We start from the raw sequence: 25,669 nt of genomic DNA, 5'->3' as shown, positions 1-25,669 counted from the left end.
GTGTAGATTGTTCTTGTTACTGATGCACCTGAGAGTTGCGGCAGAAACCTGCCCTGTTGGGGGCGCTCTCATTGTCATCTAAGCTGCAGAAGAAAAAGTTAAAGACAGTATGCAAACTTGTTAAAGCATGATCAGCCCTCTCATGTACAAAGTGTTTCTGTAATGGGATTACTGCTTGTGGTTATTCAAAGTTGGTTCAAGGAAGAAGCCACTTTAGTAATGAAAGCAGAAAAAAATATAACTGACCCATGGGATCAAAAGAATAAAACTCTATCTACTGTATTTTGGTACACCCTAAAACCAGAGGTTAGACCCAGGGTGTTGCGTTACTTAAGAGTGGGCCGGGATTCAGTACGATGTCTCCAAGCCCTTTGGCCTTCTGGGAAAGGCCTTTATTTGACAGGCCAGAAATACTGCTTGAGGGTTGTGTCTCTACAGAATTAGACAAAGGGCATCAAAACCTGTTCCATGGTGATCTGACAGCTTCTGTTCAGAACATTTCTGTTGATTTGGATACCAGCTATAGTCACAGGATCAGGGCACTGGTTGTAACATTTTCATAGTCAGCCTAGATTTTTGGCAGCCTTTTGTTTAGTTTATTTTTCTCTAAGCTTGAGACTTAAGCAATTGAAATTTAAGAACATTTGCTTTGTCTTGAAACTTAAAATTTTTTTTAAAAAAACTGTGGAAGGTAGTTTTTTTTTTCTTTCAACTGCCACACTGAGGAATAGAATTTAACTTTTATAAATGATCATTGGGTAACTTTACCACAACATTTTGTGTGTGTGTGAGTGTGTGTGTGTAAATATAGTATTTTTATTGATTTCAGAGAGGAAGGGAGAGGGAGAGAGAGATAGAAACATCAATGATGAAAGAGAATCATTGATCAGCTGCCTCCTGCATGCCCCCTACTGGGGATCAAGCCCACAACCTGGGCACACGCCCTTGTGCAGAATCGAACCCAGGATCCAATCCACTGAACCAAGCCAGCCAGGCTGTGTGTTTTTTCAATGCACAGTGTAAGCAGGTGGTTTGAGAAAAATTGAAGAAATCTTTTGTTGTTGTTTTATTTCTTCTTCTTCTTTTACTAAATCCAGAGAATGTAGTAAAATAAATTTTTGAAGGAAGCAGGCTGGTCTCATCCTAGCCACTGGCTTGTGCATTTACATTACTCATTCATGTTCCTTCCTCTTTCCATACTGCCATTAAAGGGAAACTCTTCCCTGTTGATATGTTGACACCCTACTTTCCCTAGATTTTGCTTCTTTCTGCTCTATCTCTGAGACAACCATACTCAATAGGGGGATTTCTGAAGAACCCAATATATTATTTAATCACCAGGTGAACATTCTGCCCTTAAATATAATTTACCATTGGTTTTGCCCTATGACTTGTGAGTCTGTAAATGCTGGGAGAGAAAAATTAATCTGACATTTTTTCATGCTTAACCCTTCACAACCCTATTTGGTCAGAATGCATTCTGAGAAGCATCTTGGATATTTCCTGTTCTTTAATCTTTTGCCAGCTATAACCACTGCTCATGACTCTTCTTTCATTGATCCAATGATTTAAGTTTTGTAAAATATTATGTATGTGTAAAATCTTTGAACTTCACAACAGCCTTTTGAAGTAGGCCATTCTCAGTGGCAGAAATTCCTTCTCAGGCATCCTGACACCTTTGTCTCTATGTCTTGCATGGAATTCAAGTGCGGGGGAGGGAGGGATTATTGAGAAGCCTGGATTAAACTACCTTCCTTTAAAAAAGAAAAAGAAAAAGCACAAAATGACATTACCTTCACATTTCCATTTAAATCCTAAAAGAGACAGACAGAACACCACATATCTTCATGGATGTAGTGATTGAAAATGGAAAGACCTGACTCTCACTCATGATCTTCCCCTCTGTTCTCCCCTGAGAAGCCATGATTTTGAGACATTTCTCTGATTTACAGCTTTGCTTCCTGGGTCCTCCTCACTTGATGCAGATGCTAGCTACAGCCATTTATGCTTTTTCTCTCCCCCCCCCCCCCCCCCCCCCCCCCAGCCTGTCCCCTTGTCCCCTTCACGATATGAATTCTCTTGCTTTTGCAGAACTTCTGCTCACCAGGTGGGTCCTTTTGAGCTTTCACATCTCTCTCTTATTTATTTATTTTTACCCACAGGCTTATTCCGTGTGCACCATTGTCTGAATTGTCATGAATTTTGGATTTAGTTCCAGAATGTCAAAGGCATGTTTTCAGCTGAACAAACCAAATGAAGTAAAAAGCTTCATCCCTCCCGCCCCCCTTTACTTTATTCTCATTACCCATCCCAGCGGGGAGGATGAGTAAAAAATGCATCCTCTAGATCCTGAAAGAATTTCTAATATTCGTTCTTTCGCTGTAAGATACAGAGCTTAATCCTTTCTTTAGACATTTTCTCTTTTTTTCTAAATAAACAGGGCCTAATTGGAAAAAGCTGAGAGAGCTAAGGAGCAAAGAATAGAAAACATTTACTGAGCTTGGAAGTGCATATTGAATACTGCAGGAAATTTGCATATGGATTACTTCGTGAAAAAAATAGAAACATTCTCAGCCCATTAGTTAGTGTGATGGACTCCCACTGACTAAAATCCAAGTACTTTTGCTTGTTTTCTCCAACTGTTCTTTTCTGTAATCATTTCTCTTTAACTACAGGGCAGCTATTCTGTTAGTGCACTTTGTACTAGGGAAAGAAAATACTGAGCATAGCTGTGCCTAGAATATGAGCAGGGTATCTCTGGTTGAGTCCCCAGAACACTGTGCCATTATTTCTGAGCCTGGGCGGAGGGGTGCCTCTTCATCAGACTGAGCCTCTAAGTCCCATTTTTCAGCTCTACCGTTGTAATAAGTGACAACCCTTAGATTCCTTCTTGGTGCCTCAGTTTCTCCAAATGCAAAATGGAGGGAATGTTTAGCAGTAATGGAGATGGGGGGAGAATCAATGAATATTTATGAAAGTAAATTGAGTCCCTGGAACAGAAATTTAAAGCATAATTAAGGTAGGGAGAACAGATTAGTGTTAAATGTATGTGTGAAACACATTTTACATTTCATTCCAACAAAGACTGAATTTAATTTACTCCAAGTGAAGAGGAGAAAAAAGGGAAAGAAGTGGTATTGTGAATTAGGATTCTAAATTTGGATTTTGATATGTTGCTTGGTGTACAAGAGACACAAAGCCACATGTTGACTTTTTCGAGAAGTGTGTGTGTGTGTGTGTGTGTGTGTGTGTGTGTTGGAGGTGGAAGAGATATTTACATGATAAGCAAGTCTAATTACCATTGGCAGGACTTCTCTGGCATAGCTGCATCAAGTACTAGCAAAAGGATTGTTATCAAAAAGATATTGAAAACTCTTTACCTTTAGTCCATAGGAAAATCATTAAGCATGGATCCGCTCTTTGCATTGTGGTGTGAGGCACAAGACCTTGTGTACAAAGAGACATTCAGCTATTGCCCACAAGAAACATCTGTTTTATTGTGTCATTTGTTTAAGGAGACAATCTAAACCCTGTCACTTCACAAAGGAATAATTGAATATTAATAGATGTGGAAGTTGGTGTAAAAGATCAAAATGTCATTACCCATCAGCCTATTTCAGGCTTCCCAAAATGGCTTGGAAACTGCTGGAAAGAAAGATTTATGCAGCATCGATCACAGAAATGGAATGATATCCTCATGAAGAGGAGCTTCTATGTGCTATAAACAGCTGAGTTCTGCATATGCACTAATTTTTCCAAAGAACTAGAAAAAGACAAATATTCTCAAAAGATTTTAATATAAAAAGGACGTCCTATAGAAAAATCCAAGATCTTTTTTTTTTTCCTGGCCAAAATCTCTTGATGTAAGTAAATCTTTCATTGGGATAATGTAAGGAAATGGCTAAATTTCCTGACAACATACGTTTACCAGAAAGAATGTATGTAGAGCAGACCCCAAATTCCAAAGAAAACCAAGAAATGGTGACTCTCACCCCTCAACCAGACATCTGTGTGAATATGTAAACCAGGAACCACCTACTTAATAATTGCCATGTGATTTTTTTAAATGCAAAATAAGTAAGATCACAAGGGAGAAAAGCTGTTTGGGTTGTCAATTTGTCCTCTAGGACCTTACAATATAAAGTGTGGCCTGGGATCCATCAGCATCTCTTGTGAGTTTTTTTAGAAATACAGATTCTCGAGCGTCACTCCAGACCTGCTGAATCAGAGTTGGCCCTGTAATGACTTCCTCAGGAAATCTGTGCGCACATTGTACTCTAGGATGCTGCTTGGTCTATGATTGTTTCAGGTCTCCATACAAATAATCCTTGATAAACTTTTGGTAATTGGCCTTTGATCACTGAATAAATGATTATTGATATTTGGATGATCTGACCTAATATTACCCATCCTCCCCAGATTTTGTCATTTTTATTTATTGAGCACCTGACAGGTTCCAGACACTCTGCTAGGTTTTGGAAACAAAGGGATGGACAAGACAGATGCAGACCTTAGGCAGACAGTGGCTGAAAATTTTATTTAATGGCAGAGAATTAAAGAATTATGCAGGAAAAGTAAAGTGTGCAAAGAAAGTAGAAATTGAGTGAGCCTGGTCATGTCCAAAGGATCAGAGCATGCCCTGGCATCCCCTGTGGCTGCTCTAATGGGCCTTGAGTGGGTGGATCGCAAACAGACAGAAGAGCAGTAAGGTAGATCACCACTTCCCAGTAGTAAGGTTGCTGAGGCAAGAAGGAAACCAATGCCCTTCAGCTAACTTTTTCCCTTAAGTAAACATTTTTTACTGGCCATATGATTTTATTTTTTGAGGCGCCAAAAACTTACATGGTTTGCTCAAATTAGAAAAATAATAAACACCACAAATCCAGAGAGCATGCAAACAAGAGCTCTAAATAGGGCAGTAGTTGCAGATCTGCTTTGTTGTCAGTCTCCAAGTTCTCTTGGGTGGATCTGTGGCTAGGCAGCTTCGTGGATGGATCCTGTGGCTAGGATCCTCAGCGTGGATGTCACGAAGTAATCAGCAGTGTCCCCATCTATCTCCCTGCAGCTCTAGCCACATGAGAGCTGACCCATCACCCAGAAGGGCCAAGGTTGATTTTTCCTGCTTCTCTTTCTCCTTCTCTTTTTCCTTTCCACCTAAGTCATTTTAAGTTTGAATTTGATTTGCATATCTGAACTGCTAATTATACCAATTACTTGCAGTGCTTCTGCATTCTAAAAAGAAGTCTGAAACTGACCCCTTTCATTAAAGTCTATGTCAGTTTGCCCTGAAATTTGGAGCTATGGAGACAGGTCCCTTTTTACAAAATTTTTTCCTTACAAATATATTTTTTAAAGGCCAGCTGCCAGCAACTGTATTTTCCAGGTCCCAAACACTCTTGTTTCTGGTCATGTTTTTCTGTAGTCCAGCATACATTCTTTAACTAAATACTACCCTTGAAAGATCAAAAGGAGTACTCCCTGCTTTCATTTTGTTCTTGGCTGTAGCTCATGGATGTCTATTTTTTTTCTTTTCTTAATTTACAAAAAGCTTTCTTTCAGAAGAAAAAGAAGTGGCTCTGTGGATCATAAAGAGATCATTAACATTTACTAATACAGTCTGTTCTTAAGTTGCTTTACCATCACATCCTTTCAGTATTATTTACTGAGCTGCTGAAATAATTGAGCTTTGGATTTTTAGATTACTATAAAGCAAGACCTATTGTCACTTATTGCTGGGTATAATTGCACCATATGTATTTAGTGAAGCTATTTATTCATCTCCCTTGTGGATAACTTTGTCAAAATGAGTTGAGATATTTCTGTGTGTGCAGTTGGGATCTAGAAAACATTTGCATTTCATACAGCACTTAGAAGTTATAGAGGGCTTCACAAGTGTTGTCTTTTTTCCTCTAGACCTGAGGGTCTGTTTTTTAAGTTCTACTCATCTTTCATTATCCTCCATTGTTTGTTAGAACAAGCACTGTTCCTATGAGCATACAGTTGTTCTGAGTGGCTCTTTAGCCCTAGAAACAAAGTTTTAAAAAGAGAAAGAGAGGGAGGGAGGAAAAGAAAGCATTTTAAAATAAGTAAATTGCATTTTAATATATAATACCTCATTTTTCAATTATTTAACAAAGCTGCATTGGGACTAACACTAGTGCATCACGAAAAAGACCAGCCTGGTTCTTGTCCTAAAGGAGCTCACATTCCTTGGGGATGTTATGAGAGCACGTTCATGAGAGATAAACCTAAGCCTGGGGACAGAAAATGGTTTCCCCAAAAAGGGATATTTCAGCTAATCTCTAAATGATGAGTAGGATTTAACCAGGCAAATAGGAGGAAAACATTTTTCCAGGCAAAGGAAATAGCATGTACAAATGCCCTGGGGTGAGAAAGGCATGCCACCTTTGAGGAACTGAAAGACCAGTGTAGCTTAATAAGATAAGGGAGGGAGCAAGAGGGAACAGGGGTGAGGTAAAGAGGTTGAAGAGTGGGCAGGAGCCAGATCACACAAGAGCTTCTAAGCCATGAGTAGGCTTTGGTCTTTATTCAAAACCAGTGGGAAACCTTTGAAGAACTTGACACAGGAGAGTGATACGGTCAGATTACTAGTTTTCAAAAGAGAACTGTGGCAGCAGTGTGGAGACTAGGTGGTGGGTGGGGGCAAGTGTGGATGGGGGAGACCTGTGAGGAGATTATTGAAATAGACCAGTTAAGGGACAGCGGCTTAGATAGAGTAGGGGAGGTTAAATTTGATGGAGAGAAGTGAACATTTTGGGAGGTACTTTTGAGGACTTGAAAATTAGGAATGGATGTATGGGAGCAGGAGATGTCAAGGATTACTTCCCGATTGGGTTTACACTGCTGGGTGAATAGAGAGCAGGGAGTGAAGACTCCGTTTTGGGGAAAATGTCATTGTTACTTGTTGGAATATTTACTTGTGCCTGTGAACCATCAGTATAGAGATACTGAATACATAGTAGGGTCTGGGGCTCAGAGGAGAGGTGTAGGCCAAGTTTAACAAATTGTAATTACATGCCTTTGATGTGCTGCAGACTGGATTCTTATATCCAACAAAGGAAAATAGTGAAATGAGCCATTTTTTCTTTCTTGGGGGAATTTGCTTCACATGGAATTAAAAGTGCTACAACAAATATTTAGGCAAACATTCAATCAATTAAACATTTTTAAAAAACATGCATCGAGTACCTAATATATATTAGGCACCTATTAGATTATGGGAACTTCCAAGACATCTCTTTTCGCTATACGTAAAATTACTTTGAAGAAAGGCTTACCCAAGTACACATCTAAGAAGGACCAAGTTTTGTCACCATTGGTAAATTGGTAGTAAATTCAGGAATCCCTTTATTTAATGCAATGAGTAAGGTATTTCATTTGCTGAATATGCAGCCTTGAGGTCCATCTAAAATACTCAGGTGGACTGTTTCATTCCAGGTCTCACTTTGCATTTGATTCTAAGCATCCCAAGCATCTGAGAGGCTTACAGATGCATACCAATTTTTTTTTAAAAAAATAGAATTACAGTTAGAAAGATTATGTCAAGAATATAAGGCTCACAATAGTCATTACTAATGACTTCTTTCTATGCTCAGACTTAGTAAAAATGATTTATATAATTTAGGACATTGACCCTATTGGCTACAGTGAATTTAAACTAATATTTTTCACTTTATAAAGAAACAGAAGAAAAAGTACATTTGGATTCCTTCCATTACACATTTCTTTCTTTATCTGTTTGAACTCTTGAGAAATAGCATTCCCTTGGAGTTGTGTGGAGGAAATACTTGGTTAAATATTTGAGCCAGAAGGCCATGATTCTCATTACTGCTCTGCCACTTGGGTGACTTTGGCAGGTTGTTTCACCTCTCTAGGCCTCAATCCCCTTCACTGTAAAAATGGAGACAATAATACTAGATAATTTGAATACATAAAGGATAATAATAATGGCTAACTTTCATTGAGAAATTACTGTGTGCCAAGTACTTTCATATCAGGATTATTGGCTCTGTAGGATGGCTGAGGAGATAAAATAAAAGAAGAAACATAGCTTAGAAAAAACACATTTTACTCACTTTTTATTTCTTTGAAGAATAGCAATCACAGTTTAAACTCAATGAAAAAGCCAAGTACTCTAAATAATAGAGCAATATTCTCATCAAATTAAAACATCTGAGGTGATCTACTGGTTGGACCTTGACATTTGTAGGTAGAATTTCATGTAAACCTATCATTCTTGGGATGAGTGGAATTAAGTTGCAGAGAAAAGGGTTGGAGTAGCGTTAAGTAGAACAGTCAAGAGGATTGAGATTGTAATTCTCAGCCAAGGTTTTTTCCTAATAATTTTGGGAGTTGAACTCAATGCATGCATACGGTGATTAAATATCCTGTTGATCTCAAAACCTAAAAGGCCACTACTGGAAAGGGTCAATGGATTTAATGACAGTTTTTTGCCCAGGGGGAAACCGTGGGCATATAGGAAGAAGAGGCAAAGGTATAGGAGCGATTCTCTCAAGAACCAGGAAGGAGAAGGGCTCAGAGATAGGATTGGGTGGGGGCGGGGGAGGGGGGAGGGGGAGGTGTTAAAAACAGAACAGGGAAGAAGAGTAAGTGGAAGAAATGGAAGGCTTTCTATGAATCTGCTGTGTGCCTGTCAGGCATGTGACAGGAAAGCCATGTGGAAAAGCTCAGCTGTGAAAGGAAGGAAACTGGAAGTGATGCATTCTGGAAGCAAGCGAGGGAGTGGTTTTGATGCACCAGAGTGGGTTGTCACAAAAGATTGTCAATCCTGGGACTGTGGGGCTGCCGGGAGGCATCACTCTGAGCTCACACCTTTGCTATGGCTGCCAGAGCTAATGCAAGGTCTGGGTTCCATTATTTTCATATCTGTTTCTTTTTTTAAGCAGCCAGTTGCAGATGACTTTTAGCAAGTACAGGATTCATATTTAAGTGATGCATAATGAAAATCGATGGCTTTTTGTTGAGAAAAGCACAGTGTCAGGAAAATATCCCTGCCATCCTCTTTCCTCCTGTCACAGTGGTGGAAATTTTACATTTGAAAGTGAAAAGGCTTAAGATTTAATTTTTTAATCCCATCTTTCCTGCCCACTTGCATCTCTTCCAAAGCTTGTCAGGGCCAAATCTGGAATAGTAAGAGCCATTAAAAGTTTGGCATCTTGCACTCTGTTTTTTGGAATAAACTCAGTGTGGGCCAATTTATGGTAAATTATTCTCTTCATGTGTGAATTTCCTTTTCTCTCTTGGCAAATTCATGTTTGCCTCTACACCCCTGCACACAGATCTCAAACACATACATTTATTACAGAATCTGTGTGGGATATGTGTGCGAGTGTTAAAGTGTGTGCCCGTGGCTGTACCCACAAGTGCATATGCACATATTTGCACCTATGTGCCTGTCTGATAGCAAATTGACTTAAACAGTTTGTCTCAGAGGTTTGTGTTGCTGTACGTATGTTAGCATACATTCTGTTGCAACCAGCAAACAGTTTTTCAGTCAAGAGATGACAGAATTCAGCAATCATTTTGGGAAACACCACAGTAAATAAATATATTGCTTAGTTCTGTTAAACCAAGCATGCCAATCCTTAATAAAACTGAAGGCAAGCAGTGGCATTTCTCATCTTTGCCGTCAAAGACAATTACAGGGGAGCCAATCCACTGCCAACAGGAAAGGTGGGGCCCATGCCTTGCTGTACCCCCTGTACTTTCAACACAGAAAGCGCTGGAGCTGGGCATAATGATAACTTGGGATTACAGGGGACTGTGGTGTCTGCCTCCCATTCAGAGAGCTTGGCTATAGGATGGACAGAGGCATGGCCTCATGGGGAATTTCTTGACCTGCTCTTTGGGGTTATTTGACTCAGGGCAATTAAGGGCAAGATCCCAAAGGTTTTTTTGTGGTTTTTTTTTTTTTTCTTTGCATGAGACGCTCTGATGAAAGGCTCTTTCCTGGCATATTTGAGAGCGTATTCACTCAACTTTTAAAGGGCAATTTAAAAGTTTCTTTTCCTTTATGCATGAAGAAGGCACACATTTATGTGCCTTGAATTATTGCTAATAACATAACATGTTCCTAAATGGGCCTGTGTATGTTTAGCTCAAGTTTGGAAAAGGGTGTGGTATGAAAACAGTTCACTCACTTCAGCAGCATTACTACACATTTCTCAGCACGTCAATAAAGAATTTCATGCATCTCATCCACATGCAAAATATACAACCATATGTTGTTATTAGTATTGTTTCCTCGCATAATTAGATTTAAGATAATTAAATCATGTTTTACAGTTGTTCCATAGAACATTAAACTCCAGCAAAACCCATAAATGCATTTTATAGCTTTTGCGATGTTGACCATTTGATGTCATCATGAGCGGCAACTGGCCCTACCTAATTAAAAGGTCTTAATGAGCTTACTACACAAGGAAGTCTAGGAAATCAATATGCTATTTTACAAAGAGTTCATTCTGGCTATTTTGTTTAGCATTTATTTAGCAAGTGTTCTGTGGTCACTTGAATATATGCCAAGCACTATACCCAGTGTCGGCAATAAAAAGATTAATAAGACTCAGTCCCTTGTCCTCATAAATCTCAAAGCCTAGTGGCGGAGACAAACAATCCAATTAGCTACATGTTTTAGCAAGTCAGTGGGCAAGGTGTAGTGGGTAAGTGAGGAGTGATCCCTTGTGCCCTGGTGAAAGCACAAAGGAAAGCATCACAGAGGCGATGACACCCAGCTAAAGAAGGGTCGGGAGGATGTCGCCAGGCACAGGGAGTAGCACGTGCAGTGGCACAGGGGCTGAGAGGAGCACACTGCTTAATTAAGGAGCCGCAGCTGGACTGGCCCTGAGCCAGCGTGGGAGGGTGGGAGGGCAGAGGGAGGACGGGCCTGACCACATACAGGGCACACCATCTCTGTTTCCTCACTTCTCCTTTCATTTTGCTTACTTAGTTCTCTTGCGTCATCTATCCCTACCTGTCTTCTGAAATTAGAGAGATCTTTTAGAAAAACCGAGTTTTAGAGAATGTTTCTGACATTTTTTTAAATGCCCCAAATAATGCACAAAATCCAAAGACATTTCCTCCATTTTCTCTGTTTCTTTACCTTTAGTAGATAGCGAATAATTTGGGGGTGTTGGAGCAGGCTGGGTCAGATTCAAAACCTCATTCTGGGTATATACCTATCTCCTGGAATGTTCTAGGAATGCAGAAAATGTAAGTTTGAGTGTGTTGTTTCCTTTGTACATCCACAGAGCCTAATAAAGTGCTGAATGTGCAAGAAACTCAATACCTGGTATATAGACTTGACTTTAAGAGTTTGAAAAAGTGTTTTCATTAATACTGAGTAACAAAACATCTCAAAGGAGCTTCTATATGTAGGTGTATATATATACTTCCTAGATGTATTGTGCTGGTGTAGATATATGTATGTAGAAATATGTCTAGCTGTGTGGTGGTCAGAAACACAGGTATAGGGATGAAATGATTTGGTTGCTTTTACACATTTATGTAGGGCCAGTCACATAGTCTTAAATATATTTGTTCTACTGACATATAATCAAAGTGCATTTATAGAGGTGTGACTATGAATCTCTGAAATGTATACCCTTTGGTGGATATATATTTGGAGTTGCAGGAAATCAATGCTAATAAACAGCAACAACAAAATATCAGGCAACTAACTTATTGTTATGTTTAAACAATCACAGACAACCAGTTTTATGATTTATCCACGCACAGAAATAATTATTTGCTTGAAATTGTAGCTTTCTGGTGTTGTATTGACACAACATGAATAATATATGGCATTTTATATTTGTTGAGTAACTGGAGAGGGCCGTACAGTCTGTCTTAAATACCAGTGTTGCTCTGTGTAGTATTCTTTTCCCAGCTGTGAATATAATGCCCATGATGAGCTTCCATTTGTCCCCCGCCCCTTGCAATTGTTATAAACCAGATACTTCATAATTTCCATAAAAATTTAATATGGTTCAAATGTTGGCACAGAAATAATCTATTTTGCTCTACATTGTGGCTTCTCGAAAACATTTTCCCCATTTTCATTTTTTAAGTTCACCCTCACTTATTTTGTCACCTCATTTAGCACACCCTTTTAAGGAACAGTTGCTACTCATGACCCAAAATGCTAAAAAGCAACAAATTGCCATAAATGAATAAGAAACACACGCATACTGCATTCAGGTAACCTTTGTTTTATACAGATTTCTTAATCAAAAACAAGAAGCACAACAGGCCAAGGACTTGTATTTATGAGCTCGTTAATAGATTCATTTTGTACACTAAAATAAGAAGGAAAAACATAGTAACTGGGATCTCTTTATTATGGCTTAGGAAAACATTACAGAAAGGGTTTTATATTAATTCTACAAAATTTTTAATAGTTCCAGAAAATCTGGATAAATGAGTCCTGTAGGTCACTTCAGAACGCCAGATGAGTGGCAGGCCCTGAAGTAGTTGACTGACTCATTGAGGCCAAAGTGTCAGTCTCTTCCCCCTCCAGCGATCCCAGCCAAACTGAAGGGCCAGACAACTTTGAAGGCTGTCATCAGAAATGCACTGCAAGTCTATTTAGATACTTGGAACCTTTGGAAAATCAGTGTGGGGTGCACCAATTTCCTTGATGTAAAGAGCACTCTCAAGTTAACTGGGGTTAACCCTGCCATGATGTTAAATAATTTTCCAATGAGGCCACTATTCTTCTGGGTAGAATCTTTGAAATATTAAAAAATCAGATATTACCTTTTAGCAAGCAAAAGGAAACATAAAAACTCCTTTTCTGTGGGTATGTTGTTCTGTGATGGACCTGGCATGGGGGGCAGATCAGACTGAAACATGAGTAAGGTCACAAAGCGAGAAGACTGCGGCATCTCCATCCTGTTGCAGCATTGTGAATGAGACAGGGTGAGGAAGGAATTCCACATTCCTCAGTGTAATCAATCCAGGAAACAGATACTTTTTGAAAGCTTCAAAACATTTGAATTATTTTCTTTCTCTCCTTTTATGTGTAACAATTTCTACAGGCTGCTGTGGTAAATATTAAGATTTGCTGGAGCATCTAATAAGGATGCACTGGGAACAGAAACCACAGGGTGGCACAAGGCAAACCATATGTCCAAATGCGAACAAGACTGAAGAAGAAACAAAATCAGATGGCCCCATGTGCTTCTGCAATTTTTCTATTTTGATTCTTTGTCTCTTTTTCCCCCTGGTTTTTCTTCTGCTTTTTTTCCCCCCAGACAACACTTTCTGTTATCTTCCCAACTTAAATTTTAAAATTAGATTTTACTCTTCCACACTTTTAAGAACGAAACTGCCATAGTTTGGCTCATCAAAAGCAAGCCCTTTCTTTATTCTTTTATTCTTGCTCTAGTACTTTTATTTATTTTATTGCTTTCTTTAAAAAAACCCCCCACAGAACTCATTAAACTGCCCAGCCGGCATGGCTCAGTGGTTGAGCATCAATCTATGAACCAGGAAGTCATGGTTCGATTCCTGATCAGGGCATATATACCCAGGTTTTGGGCTCAATCCCCAGTGAGGGGCATGCTGGAAGCAGCCAATCAATAATTCTCTCTCATCATTGATGTTTCTATCTCTCTCTCCCTCTCCCTTCCTCTCTGAAATCAATAAAAACATATTTTTTAAAAACCTCATTAAACTGTACATTTTCAACCTGAGGAGAGTTAATGATCCCTGGAACCTTACTTCTCAAAGTGTGACTTCAAACATTCAACATTTAGAGAATTACCTAGGACAGTGGTCGGCAAACTCATTAGTCAACAGAGCCAAATATCAACAGTACAACGATTGAAATTTCTTTTGAGAGCCAAATTTTTTAAACTTAAACTATATAGGTAGGTACATTGTTATTAACTTAATTAGGGTACTCCTAAGGCTTAGGAAGAGCCACACTCAAGGGGCCAAAGAGCTGCACGTGGCTCGCAAGCCGCAGTTTGCCGACCACGGACCTAGGAGATTGTTAGAAACACAGAATCTCAGGCCCTAGGGCACACCTATGAATCAGAATCTGCGTTTTAACAAGATTCCAGGGTATTCATGAGTACATAATGCTGGGAGGCGCCCTCCCAGAAGGGCACTGCTAAACCTCAGCTGAATACGTGAGTCAGATTTCTCACCTCTTCTCAGGTCTTTGAGGTGGCCCTTGGTCCTTAGCTAATCCTTTGGCCTCTCTGAGTCACAGGAGAGGCCATCATTTGTTTTCCCCTTTTCCAGGTACGTCCATGATTCAAGTGGACTTGAATTCTTGAGCTTATTGTGGAAGTCGCCTTGGTTCTATCCACTGCATTAGAAATATTTGCTGACCTTTCCACCAGTGCCTTTCATCACTGTTGTCTTTGGGCTATTTAAGTGGAAGATGTAAATTAACATATAATTCATCACCCACTTCCAGGCACTGCCCAGCATATCATGGTATCAGCCATCACTAATGGGATTAATTGGTCTTGACTGACTAAATTGTAAAACTTGTACTTCCAAGGGTTATAAACACTGGGCCTCCATTGAAATCAAATGTATGTTTCTAAAAGCATGTCCAGCATCATAGACTCCTTTCTGTTTGGGTTTTGTTGGCTTTAGTGGCATAGAAACCTGATCAGGAAAGGTTTGCCATTATTACTACTTTGAATATGAACTTGTGCTCCTCAGCACTCTAAGTAGCTGATTAGGGGAGGGAGTAATAGTCTCCTTGATTATTGGTTACACATATGGAATAAATCCTATTTTAATGGTGTCTAATGAGCCTTTCAGTTTCAGAATTTTACACAAAAGCATCTAATAGAAAGGGAAAGTAATATTTCAAAGGTCATCGTAATGCCACCTAATGTCAACAATCTGTAATCAAGCCAATATATAGAGATGGTGATTACAGTTCCGTTGTGATCCTTTAAATATGAAATAATCTCCTGAATTAGCAAAGTGATGCAAGCTCGGGTTCTCTAGGTTTAAAGCAACTTATACTTATTAATTAAAGTTGGTTACTTGAAAACAGCCATAGACTTAACGAGATATTTCTTAGAGCAAGGCTTCATGCAACGCAGTATTTTCAGACCCAGTGAGATTTAAAGTTCTGTCACTTCCAGTCTTATGTTTTATTCTCTTAGGTGTCTGTAGAGCCACTGAAATGTGCAAATGGAAAATGATGGCTCCCCTCAGTGCTTTTTCTCAATAGGGGGACTGCAGTGGGCGCTGGAAACGTGAGATGTTCTGTGGTAAGGATGCCACAGAGGGAACTTATAGCCCTACCTATTTCAGAACCCGACATCTGCCTGGCAGCAGATTAAAGAGTGTGGGGAGTTTAAAGAATTCCTAGTATGAGACTGGCATTCTGAGATTTTGTCCCATTGGCAGTGCAGGAGGAGATAACCTTGCCCAACCCTGGACTGGAGATGTTCCTTTCCAGTCCAGCGCTGCTGCTAGTCCATGGACTCTTGTCCCAGTTAGAAATGGGTAAATCCCGAGTGACACCCACTGATGTCAGGAGATTTTCATAAGAAAACCGACAGTGATTACAATAAATGGCATCCCTAACTCGCTGGCACACTGTTGCATCAGAATCTTTTGGAGGGCTTGTTAACACTCAGATGTTGGGCCCCAGAACCGGGGTTTTGTTCTATAATTCTGGGGCGGGACAAGAGAATTTGTATTTCCGACAAGTTCCCAGGGCATGCTGATGAGGCAGACGTAGGTGCACCAGCTTTGAGAATCGCTACTCAAGGTTCACCAGTATGTGCCCTGCCCAGGCTTTGCTTCCATCTTCCATGAGCGACGTTTGCATTGTATTCATCTTGATCCCCCCACTACCTAACACATAGTGCCACACTCATAGGGCTTACTCAGTATTAGTTGGGGGAAGGGGGGGAGAGTAATGCTATTTAGATGAAATTACTAATGTATACCAGATGCTTGCCCACCATCACTCCCCTCCCATGTTACCACCTCCTGCTATCTTGCTGGATGCTGAGAATCTATTTGTTGTCTTCTCATATAGGGTCTGTGTTTGAACTACAGGCAACCTCAGGCCTGTTCGTCTAGTTGTGTGTCACTGGGCCCTCAGTTCTGGGTTCCATAGCCAGTCCAGTAAGAAAGGACCTAAAACTAGTATATTGGTCAATTTTTGTGTCAGTGTTGGTTGGTGACAGTAACATGAGCAGTCAAGTGATGATTTTAACCTTAAATCTCAGGAGGGACCTTGCACTTTAGGAACTTTGATAAGAAAACATTTGATATTTGCAACCATAGTAAAACAAAGATTTATATTTGTGATTTTTATTTTATATATTTAAATGCCATTTAACAAAGAAAAATCAACCAAAAAAAAAAATGAGTTCGCGTGTCACAAGTTCACCATCACTACTCTAATCACTTCATGGTAGATCCAGGGGTCTTGTTTGTCCAATACTCACAAAAAACTCATTAATCTATTCTCAAGTGGCTCTCCACTCCCATGTTGGTGCTGAAACAGTGCAGCCTGTTCTTTTACCAAGATCTGGGGACTGCAGAAGGGAGTGGATGCTGGGGCCTTCCCACGTCTGGGTATGCACCCCTGGAACTGGCCCCAGAATGGTGTCCACCTACAAAAGAGCCTTGGTATGAAATATGCTACGGGCTTGATGTGTTCAAAACCACAGGCTCATTTTAGACCTAAGTGTGGTCCATCAAGTGATTCCAAGTAAAATAATCTGAGCTCCAAGAGTTTGCTGTAAGTTGTCATTCAGAGAGAACCTTAAAAACAGGTTTGGTCAAAAGAGGCCTCTTAGCTATGAATTGGGGTTAACTTTGAACACCTTTATTCTCAAACTTGTGACCTAATTGAAAATCTGTGGAAATAAGCCATTTAACTCCTTTCCCCTAGCGACATAGCATTCTATCTTTCACTCTGTTGTAAAAGTAGTTGACTTCGTCAGCAATCATTTTCTGTTCAGGCTAAAGTTATAAAAATCAGGAAAACACCAAAATTATTTTAAGCAAAATATAAAAATTGAAATAAACCAACATATGTCTATGAAACATGTATAACTCTCAATCAAAAAATAAGTGCAACTTTCATATATTTCTTAAAATACTTCAGCATACAAAATCTGGACAACTTAAAAGGATGGAGTTATGACATGTTTAAGTATCTTTTCTCATTAGTTCGTCCTTCATTAAAAATGAAAATTCAAATAACTAAAACCTGGCCAGCTCTGGATCACCCCTTCATGAACAATGTACTCCATCATCTAATGTAATAAGCAAGAGAACCAAAGAGTTTCATGAAAGATCTTGAAGTAAGGTTAGGTAATACCTGCTAATTTTGAATGGAAACCATCTAGTATTTACTTTAGCTTATATTCTGTGCTCCCTATCCCCCTCCTCACACAAGCATTCCTCTCTAAGAAGTATGGTTTCTTAATTGCTGTAAACATATTATGCTTTGTTCTGATTAATTTTTCCCATATTCATAAGTTTCTCAGTGGAAATTCTAAAGCTATTAAAATTGTCAAAGTGACAGATATTTTGGGGCTTAGCACCAATAAGAGAGTTAAAGGATAAAAATGCCCATCTCACCTTTATGCTTCCTTTATAGGCTTGCACTAACACATCTTCTTTATTAGATTGTCATTTCAAGGATTGGAATCACTTTGACCAGCTAATGGTGGCTGACATTTTGCCCACAGAAGGCATTATGTAAAAATTACTATTAGTAAATATTATTGATAAACCAATGAAGCATTTCTTGAACTTGCCAGTCTTTCATTTTTAGTTCTCTTCTTGAACTAGGTAACCAAATTTCTTTTTAAAAAATAAAAATAAATAAAACCATTACTTTATTAGGAAAATTATTTAGCATTAAATGTCTTTTAGAACCATTTTGAAAGCATGCTTAAAAACTGTATCTCATTAGGCTTGGCATTACCCTTAACAAGTTCAATCTTTTGGGAGTTGGAAAACCCCTTAAAATAGAGTTAAGCAAGTTTATGATCATAATAACTCAATTACACATACCTTTTTCATCTTGAACTCTTGGATCTTCAATTCACTTTTTTTCTCATACATCACTCTAATTTTTCTTGTTAGTTTATTAGTTGTAAAAAGTTTCTTCCTTCCTGGTTCTTTCAATTTAAACCAATTTGGAAATGGAAAAGTATGTTAATTTTTTAATAAGTCTTTAAGACACGCATTACTGTATTTTTATTAACTGAGCCAGATGGCTCACAGTGAATTCTCTCTGACATAAGTAATCACAGGATTCAGTTTGGGACCCAAGTCTGATACAGAAAGTGGCATGTATACTGAGTAGAAAAGTGCAGTTTACATAAACATATAGATATATTTAGAAGTAATATTTGTTACTGTTTGGATTTTATTTTTTGTTTTAGGCTAAGTACAAACTAGGAACACTTTTTTCTGTCCCTCAAACTCAAGCTCTCAAAGTCCTTCTCAACAACCTCAAATTGTTTTCTCTCTGCAGTTTGAAGGTTGCAAGAAGGCCTTTTCAAGGCTCGAAAATCTCAAGATTCACTTGCGGAGTCACACGGGCGAGAAGCCTTACTTGTGCCAGCATCCGGGCTGTCAGAAGGCGTTCAGTAACTCCAGCGACCGTGCCAAGCACCAGAGGACGCATCTGGACACTGTAAGAATGGCAGGAGCTTTCCACCTTTCAGCCCGAAGCCCGGTGTGAGGAAGTGCCCTTTAGATAGTGGGGTGGTGAAGGTGTTTGCTTTATGGCCTGCAGGTTACAGGGATAATGCCAAGGGCAGCAACGGAACCTGGTAAAGAGCCAGAGGGGCCTTGTTTGGCTCTTCCCTCATTTTTCTGTAGTCATGAGTATCCTAAATATTACAGCTGCCTGGGACTAAGGGGTTCTTTGGTAACCTCTGTGTCCAAAGCAGAGGCAGTTTAAGGGCTGTCATAGAGTAGATTTTAGTACAGCGAATGACCACTACAGATTGGGCATTAAATTAAGTATTCAGATATCAAAATGTACTAAGACACACAATATACAGATTTACAGTCGTGAGCACACGAAACAATTTATTCTTGTATTGTTACTTAATAATTATTGTATTATTATTTTCCATACCAACAACTGTACCTTTTTATTTCTTCTTCTGGTTCTTTTCTTCTTGACATAAACATGTGGAGGCTGGCATGGGTTTTGAGAGTGAATGTGGCCTTTTGCTTTAGAAACCCGCTGGTATTTTCACCTTTAAGTAATCTAAAAAGAATCAGCAACTCTTTCCCTAGGGCTCAGTTTTATGATTTTCATTATCACACCTTCTTAGAGCATTTACAGATGTTTTTTCTAGACTCCACACTCGCTTTTATATTCTCAATTATGTTGAATGTTCTTCTTCGTATGTCTCAGGTTTTGATGCCATTTTCCTTATATGAGGCCAGGTAAACTGTATGTAATTTCACTTCACTTAAAACCATCAGGATAAATGCATTGTACACATCACAGATCTCTTATCCCACGCTCTTGCAAATAATGTATTCATGACAGTACTTTTTCAGTGTTAACATTCTGATGTCTATTATTAAACTACACGGGAATTTGAATTTCAAAAAGATACTGTGATTTCTACACACCTTCTCATACATATTTAATATTCTTCTGACGTTATAGTTGACATATTTATTAAATTTTATATTAGCCTCTATTAGTCATATTGATAAAAGTCATTTTAACTATGTCACATAACCTTTCTAAACAGAAATATCTCCTGATATAAATAAATGTGATGGTTTGCCTAGTAAATATCTGAAATATAATTACAGTAATATGGATATAAGATTGACCCTTCCTCCTCCAGCTGAATTGAATTAAGTGATTTTAGGACCAACAGAATAGAATATTAAATGAATAAATTTGGTGAATAGCAGTATTTTTTTAAAGGTAGAAATAGTAAAAAAGAATATATTATGTTAAAAAAATGCCCTATTTTGTATGTCTAAAATGGTCTGGGTAGAATCCAATAAATTTTTCAATTTATCATTAAACATTATCATGGAAGAATGAACATTCATGAGACAAGATTGTCTTGAGAAATTGCTTCTACTCTAGCTAGTTATCTGTAGTTTGAAAGAACTATTGTGAGGCTAAGTGTTAGGGTTCTACTATACCCTTCTTTGCTTGGAGCTAATTTTAGCTAACCAAACTTCAGAGCAGTTTCTAAAATCATTTTGGAATTTTAAAAAATATCCTTTTTTAAAACTTTTGAGGAAAGCTACCTAAGATAATGATTTTATGATTCAGTTCAATGCAGTAGCTTTTAAAACTCAGCTATTTTTATTTTTTAAAAATCACTTCTTTATTAAATATTTTTAAAATGTATTTTCTATTGTTGATAGTATTACAGATATCTCCCATTTTCTCTCTTTTCCCCCCCTCCTCCCAGCCCTTACCCACTCCCCTAGGTCTTCACTACTCTATTGCCATGTGCATGGGCTATGCATATAAGTATATAAGTTCTTTGGTTTATCTCTTCTTATCCCTCATACCTCTTCACATCGAGGTATGTCAGTCTGTTCCATACCTCCGTGCTTTGGGTCTTATTTTGTTGAAGTCATCATTTTTACTTTTAAGATCCAAACTACTATGGTTTAAATTTTTATTGTGTTTAACAAATTGATGTGCTCTCTTAAAATCATAGAGAAATGAAACATTTGTTTTAAAGAGCAAACTGTACTTGCTGAAATAATTTGTTATTTAAATATAGGTGTTCATTCTCTTTCGGTAAGTACTCCTTATGCTGAATGCTGTCAGAATTTTGGATAAAATACCTTTCTTCACTAAGTGGATTCTTTATTTACAGGAAAATGGTTTTCCCATAAAGATTACTGAGTTCATAATTCTAACCTTGAATAGTTTTAATTCAGTTTTTTGTTAGCATATTAATACCCAAACGGAAATAATTTTACAGTACAAAAATAAAAAGGATTCCAGAGTTAGCCTTAAGCCCCACACGTCACATTGCTCAGGAGCAGCGGGGATTTGGAGGAGCAAAACTTCTGTTCTCATCACACTCAACCAAGGGCTTATTCATATACCCCAGGCTTAGTACCATGACTTCTCTACAACTAATACCATTAATGTCCCTCTGGCTGATTTTTCATGTGTCTGTTGTTTGAAACCTGTCTCCTACTCATTTTCTACTAATTTTCCCTTTTAATTCTCTCCCTCTCTCTTTCTGAATCAGGTTTCTTCTGAAACATTCCCAGTCTTTTCTGGACTTTTCTACAGCTTCTTTATACCTGAACTCTTAAAGAATATGTGTTTCCTAGTTTCTGACAGTCCCAATGACTGTTTTCAGGGGAACATAACTGTAAGTATGACCAGAGATGTTTAATAATAATTTCCATGTTTAAAAAATGCCACAAGAGATTCCTGTAAAAGTGCACTCTATGGCAATCTCTTAAAAATCATCAAAGATAGGCAGTCTCTCTGTTTCTTGAAAGTTTACTCTCCTTTCTGCCTTGATGCAAACTTACTGGGCTCTTTCTCATTAAAATGTTCAAGTATTACCCAACATTTCATATCAGTCGGTTGGAAATTGCTCATGCTCTGAAGCCAATAAATAAGTCTTTGAGTAGACCTTCCCCAGTTACTTTAAGGATTTAACCACAGCCATCTCTTTCTGTCTTTCTTATTTAGAAACCTTATGCTTGTCAGATTCCAGGATGCACCAAACGCTACACAGACCCAAGTTCCCTAAGAAAGCATGTGAAGGCTCATTCTTCCAAAGAACAACAAGCGAGGAAAAAGGTAATTTTAAAAAAGAAGTTACTCAGTCAGAAAAAGCAGTTAAATTCTTGAATACTGGGAGCTTCTGCAGGACGTTGGAAATTCGTATACATCTCAAGGTGTGATATGTGTTAGACTCTGCAGAGAGAAATCTTCCATGAAATAACTGGCATACTTCATTTTATTGGGCTCTGTTTATTGCTCTTCCCAGGTATTATTTTTCATAAGACCATCCACCAGCCAAAAGATTGACTCCCTGAAGGCTCAAATGATGGTTAGCATTTTTTAGCAATAAAATATTTTCAATTAAAGTACGTACATTTTTTTTAGACATAATGCTACTGCACACTTATAAGACTATACTTACTATATGTATCGGGAAACCAAAAAATACCTGTGGCTTGCTTTATTGCAGGGCTCTGGAACCAAACTTGAAATGTCTCTGAAGGATGCCTGTAATAGCAAGGTTGTGATGTGTACAGTTGATATAGCCAGATATGAATTTCTGGGGAGAGCTTGTAGAATAGGAATCAGAGAAAATTAAGTGTAAGTCTCCTAAATTGGAAAGTAATAAAAGGCTTTTATGGAAATTAAGTTCAAATAACAAGAATATTGAATTAGAAAAAACAGCACAACAGAAATCCTGTCTGGAGATAAGTGCTTTTTCATAAAATATCGATAGGCTAAAATAATTTTAACTCCGATGAAGAAGGTAGGTTAATCTCTAGGATGAGTAAGAATAGAAGCATTCCTCCATGCTTAGAAAAATATTATTTATTGTCCTGGCCAATTTTGCTCTGTGGCTAGAGCATCAGGCCTTGGACGAAAGGGTCCATCCGGGTTTGATTATGGGGTCAAGGGCATGTATCTGGGTTGCAGGTTCCCCGCCCTCAGTCAGGGCATGTATGGGAGGCAACCAATTGATGTGCCTCTCTTGCATCGATGTTTCTCTCTCCCCCTACTCCCTCCCTTCCACTCTTTCTAGAAATCAATGAAAAAAAATATCCTTGGGTGAGGATTTAAAAGATATGTTCCTTAATAGGTACTGCATATGAAAATCTGGGAAAGGAATTGAGCCTAAAATTACATAGACATCAATGAGGGATCAATATATCTTTCAAAGTTTATAGAAGTCATAGTATCTCAGGTTTAGAAGCAATGCTAAAGATCAACCAGCCAACCCACCTGACTTGTTCTCCTGACCTCATAAGACCTCCAGCAAGTGGTTGGCTGTGCTGTGCTTCAATGCCTCAAGAGATGAGGAGCTTACCACCTCACAAGGCATTTCCTAATAATTGAGTTTGTAAACTTTTGGACCAACAGGTATCCTCTGACCATGGCAGAAAATATGTTGACTTGACTGTGGCTTTTTGAATATTTCATTTGTGTTCAGGTGGGTACCTGATTCATTTAAGGGCCCTTCATAACAAACTTAAGGGAAGTTTAAGACTCAACTTATTTCAAGTGATTGAACCTCTTGGCCATGGTTTTCAAGCAGCCATGACTTCTAGCTACCTAGAATCTTGTATTCTTTCATGGTTTATAGGGATATAACCTTTTTATGTTAAAAAATGCTCTCTAGTCTTTTTGTTATTCTTCCTTGAGAGGTATTAGCACAAAGCCAGTTAGTTGAGGGCATATATATGGAATAATTTGACCTCTTCCCTATTAGAAATATGCCTGTTAGAAGGATGTGATAGATAATATTTTTTTAAACTTGTTATTGTTGTAAGTCTTACATATGTCCCTTCCTCCCCCCCCGCCAAATTAACCTTTTCTAGTCTGTCCCCACCCCAGGCCTTCACCACCCTATTATCTGTGTCCATGGGTTATGCATATATGCATAGAAGTTCTTTGGTTGATCTCTTCCCACCCACCCACTCTTCCCCATCTTCCCTCTGAGGGTCAACAGTCTGCTCTATGCTTCTATGTATCTGGATCTGTTTTGTTCATCAGTTTATTTTATTCATTAGATTCCACATATGAGTGAGATCATGTATACTTATCTTCCTTTGACTGGCTTATTTTGGTTAGCATAATTAGGATATTCTTAATTATATACAAACCCACTCTAGTAAGTCAATTGTTGAAATCATTTTTTTCTCTATAAATATAGTTAGGTCTCTTTAATTAGAATCCCAATAAATTGATAATAGATGATTATTATCAACATATAATAGTATTAACAATAATAGATGATCATTTGGTGTGGATTAGATATATTCTTTTATTTTAAAAGAGCAATGGAGCTGCTAAATGAGTAGTAATATTATAATATAGATAAAGTTGTAAGGAGATGTTTAATATTCTTTTTTTTTAAAATCCTCACCAAGGATATTTTTTCCACTGATTTCTGGAGAGAATGGAATGGAGGGAGAAGGAGAGGAGAGAGAGAAACATTTATTGGTTACCTCCCATACATGCCCCTACTGGGGCTGGGGAACCTGCAACTGAGGTACAATGCCCTTGTTCAGGAATCAAATCCTTTACCCTTTGGTCTGCAGATGGATGCTCTAACTACTGAGCAAACAGCCAGGGCAATATTGTTAAAATAATACATCATTGTTGCATACATTAATGTTTAGCAGGACTACTGCCTAATGGTTTTTGTCTTTGTCTGTGTATATCTTATAAACTTGAAGAGAAAAGTTGTGTTTGTTAAAAACAAACAAACAAAAACCCCTTGCTGAGAGTGTTTTCCCCCTGAATATGACCATTCTCCAGATCATAATTAGGTTTTACTGTAATGGCAAATCTGACCTGAGATTGGAGAGCACCTTCATAGATAGTAACAGTTGTCATGGACATGACAGAATACAAGTCCCATATCGAGACAAATAAGCTACAATATGTAGTGACAGTAGGTATGGAAACATAATGTACATTTTCAGGAATTGTTAATGGTTTCTATTGTTCAAATATGGTACATTTCAGCCTCTGTAAAGGAAGAGTAGTTTATGTGAAAGATCCTCAGAGCACTAATTTAAAAAAGAAAATCAGACTTTAAGATTACACATTATAAATTTATAGACAATTTGCAGACAAACCTTCAACAGGCAATCTAGTTAACAAGGAACAGTATTATAATCTAACTAGAGGCCCGGTGCACGAAATTCATACATGGGTAAGGTCCCTAGGCCTGGCTGGCAATCAGGGTTGATTTGTAGGGCGACCATGGGACAGTCAGGGGCCCCCACTGGCACCTGCCTTGGCTGGCCTGGGCCTGTGGGCTGAGGGCAGCTCCTGCGTTGAGCATCTGCCCCCCTGGTGGTCAGTGCGCATCGTAGCAACTGTTTGTTCCACTGGTCATTCCACTGTTTGGTCAATTTGCATATTAGGCTTTTATTATATAGGATGTCAAGTATTTCAGTATTGTCATAATTTTATCTTAAGTAAAATAACTTTTTGTCTCTCTGATGATTTAGCTTTTGATGCTCACTCAGTTTTGTGCAGATGGTTGAGTTGGATTTGGCTGACTTTCATTGCCTGGTCTTTAGTGACAAGTTTACTGTGTTTACTTTCTGAATTCTAACCTGTCTTTTTAATCTGAAGATTTAAAAATCCTTTATAGATCTATGATGGATTAATTTATGGAAATTAAAATGAAAAAAATTGTTTCACCCAATAAAAAGAGGAAATGTCACTCCCAGGAGAAACAGTGCTAATAAACCTGAAATCAGTCAATCCGCATGTTCGAACCTTGTGCTGGTGTACTGGTGTATAATATTTACATGGTACAGTGTTGTTACTAGACCTTGGAGAGATTCTAATTGCTAACTCACATCAGGGCTTGGTATTTGAAATATTTCCTGGCAGCAATAATAAAAAAAGTAAGAAACAATAAACCTTTTAAGGCAGAATTAA

At 38.4% G+C, this 25,669-nt stretch overlaps 1 protein-coding gene across 2 annotated transcripts in view; it reads left to right on the top strand.

Annotated features, from left to right (window-relative positions):
* The window catches only part of GLIS3 (GLIS family zinc finger 3), a 451,227-nt gene that overhangs the window by 328,091 nt on the left and 97,467 nt on the right, over positions 1-25,669 (top strand). For both annotated transcript variants that reach the window (XM_036331014.1, XM_036331015.1), the window contains 2 exons: positions 18,530-18,691; positions 21,716-21,826. In XM_036331014.1, coding sequence (XP_036186907.1) covers positions 18,530-18,691; positions 21,716-21,826 — 273 coding nt within the window. The remainder of the gene's footprint in view (positions 1-18,529; positions 18,692-21,715; positions 21,827-25,669) is intronic.

Source organism: Myotis myotis, unplaced genomic scaffold, assembly GCF_014108235.1.
Source record: "Myotis myotis isolate mMyoMyo1 unplaced genomic scaffold, mMyoMyo1.p scaffold_m19_p_12, whole genome shotgun sequence".
NCBI classification, from domain to species: Eukaryota; Metazoa; Chordata; class Mammalia; order Chiroptera; family Vespertilionidae; genus Myotis; species Myotis myotis.
Note: the sequence above shows the minus strand (reverse complement) of the source record. Positions and strands in the feature narration are given on the sequence as shown.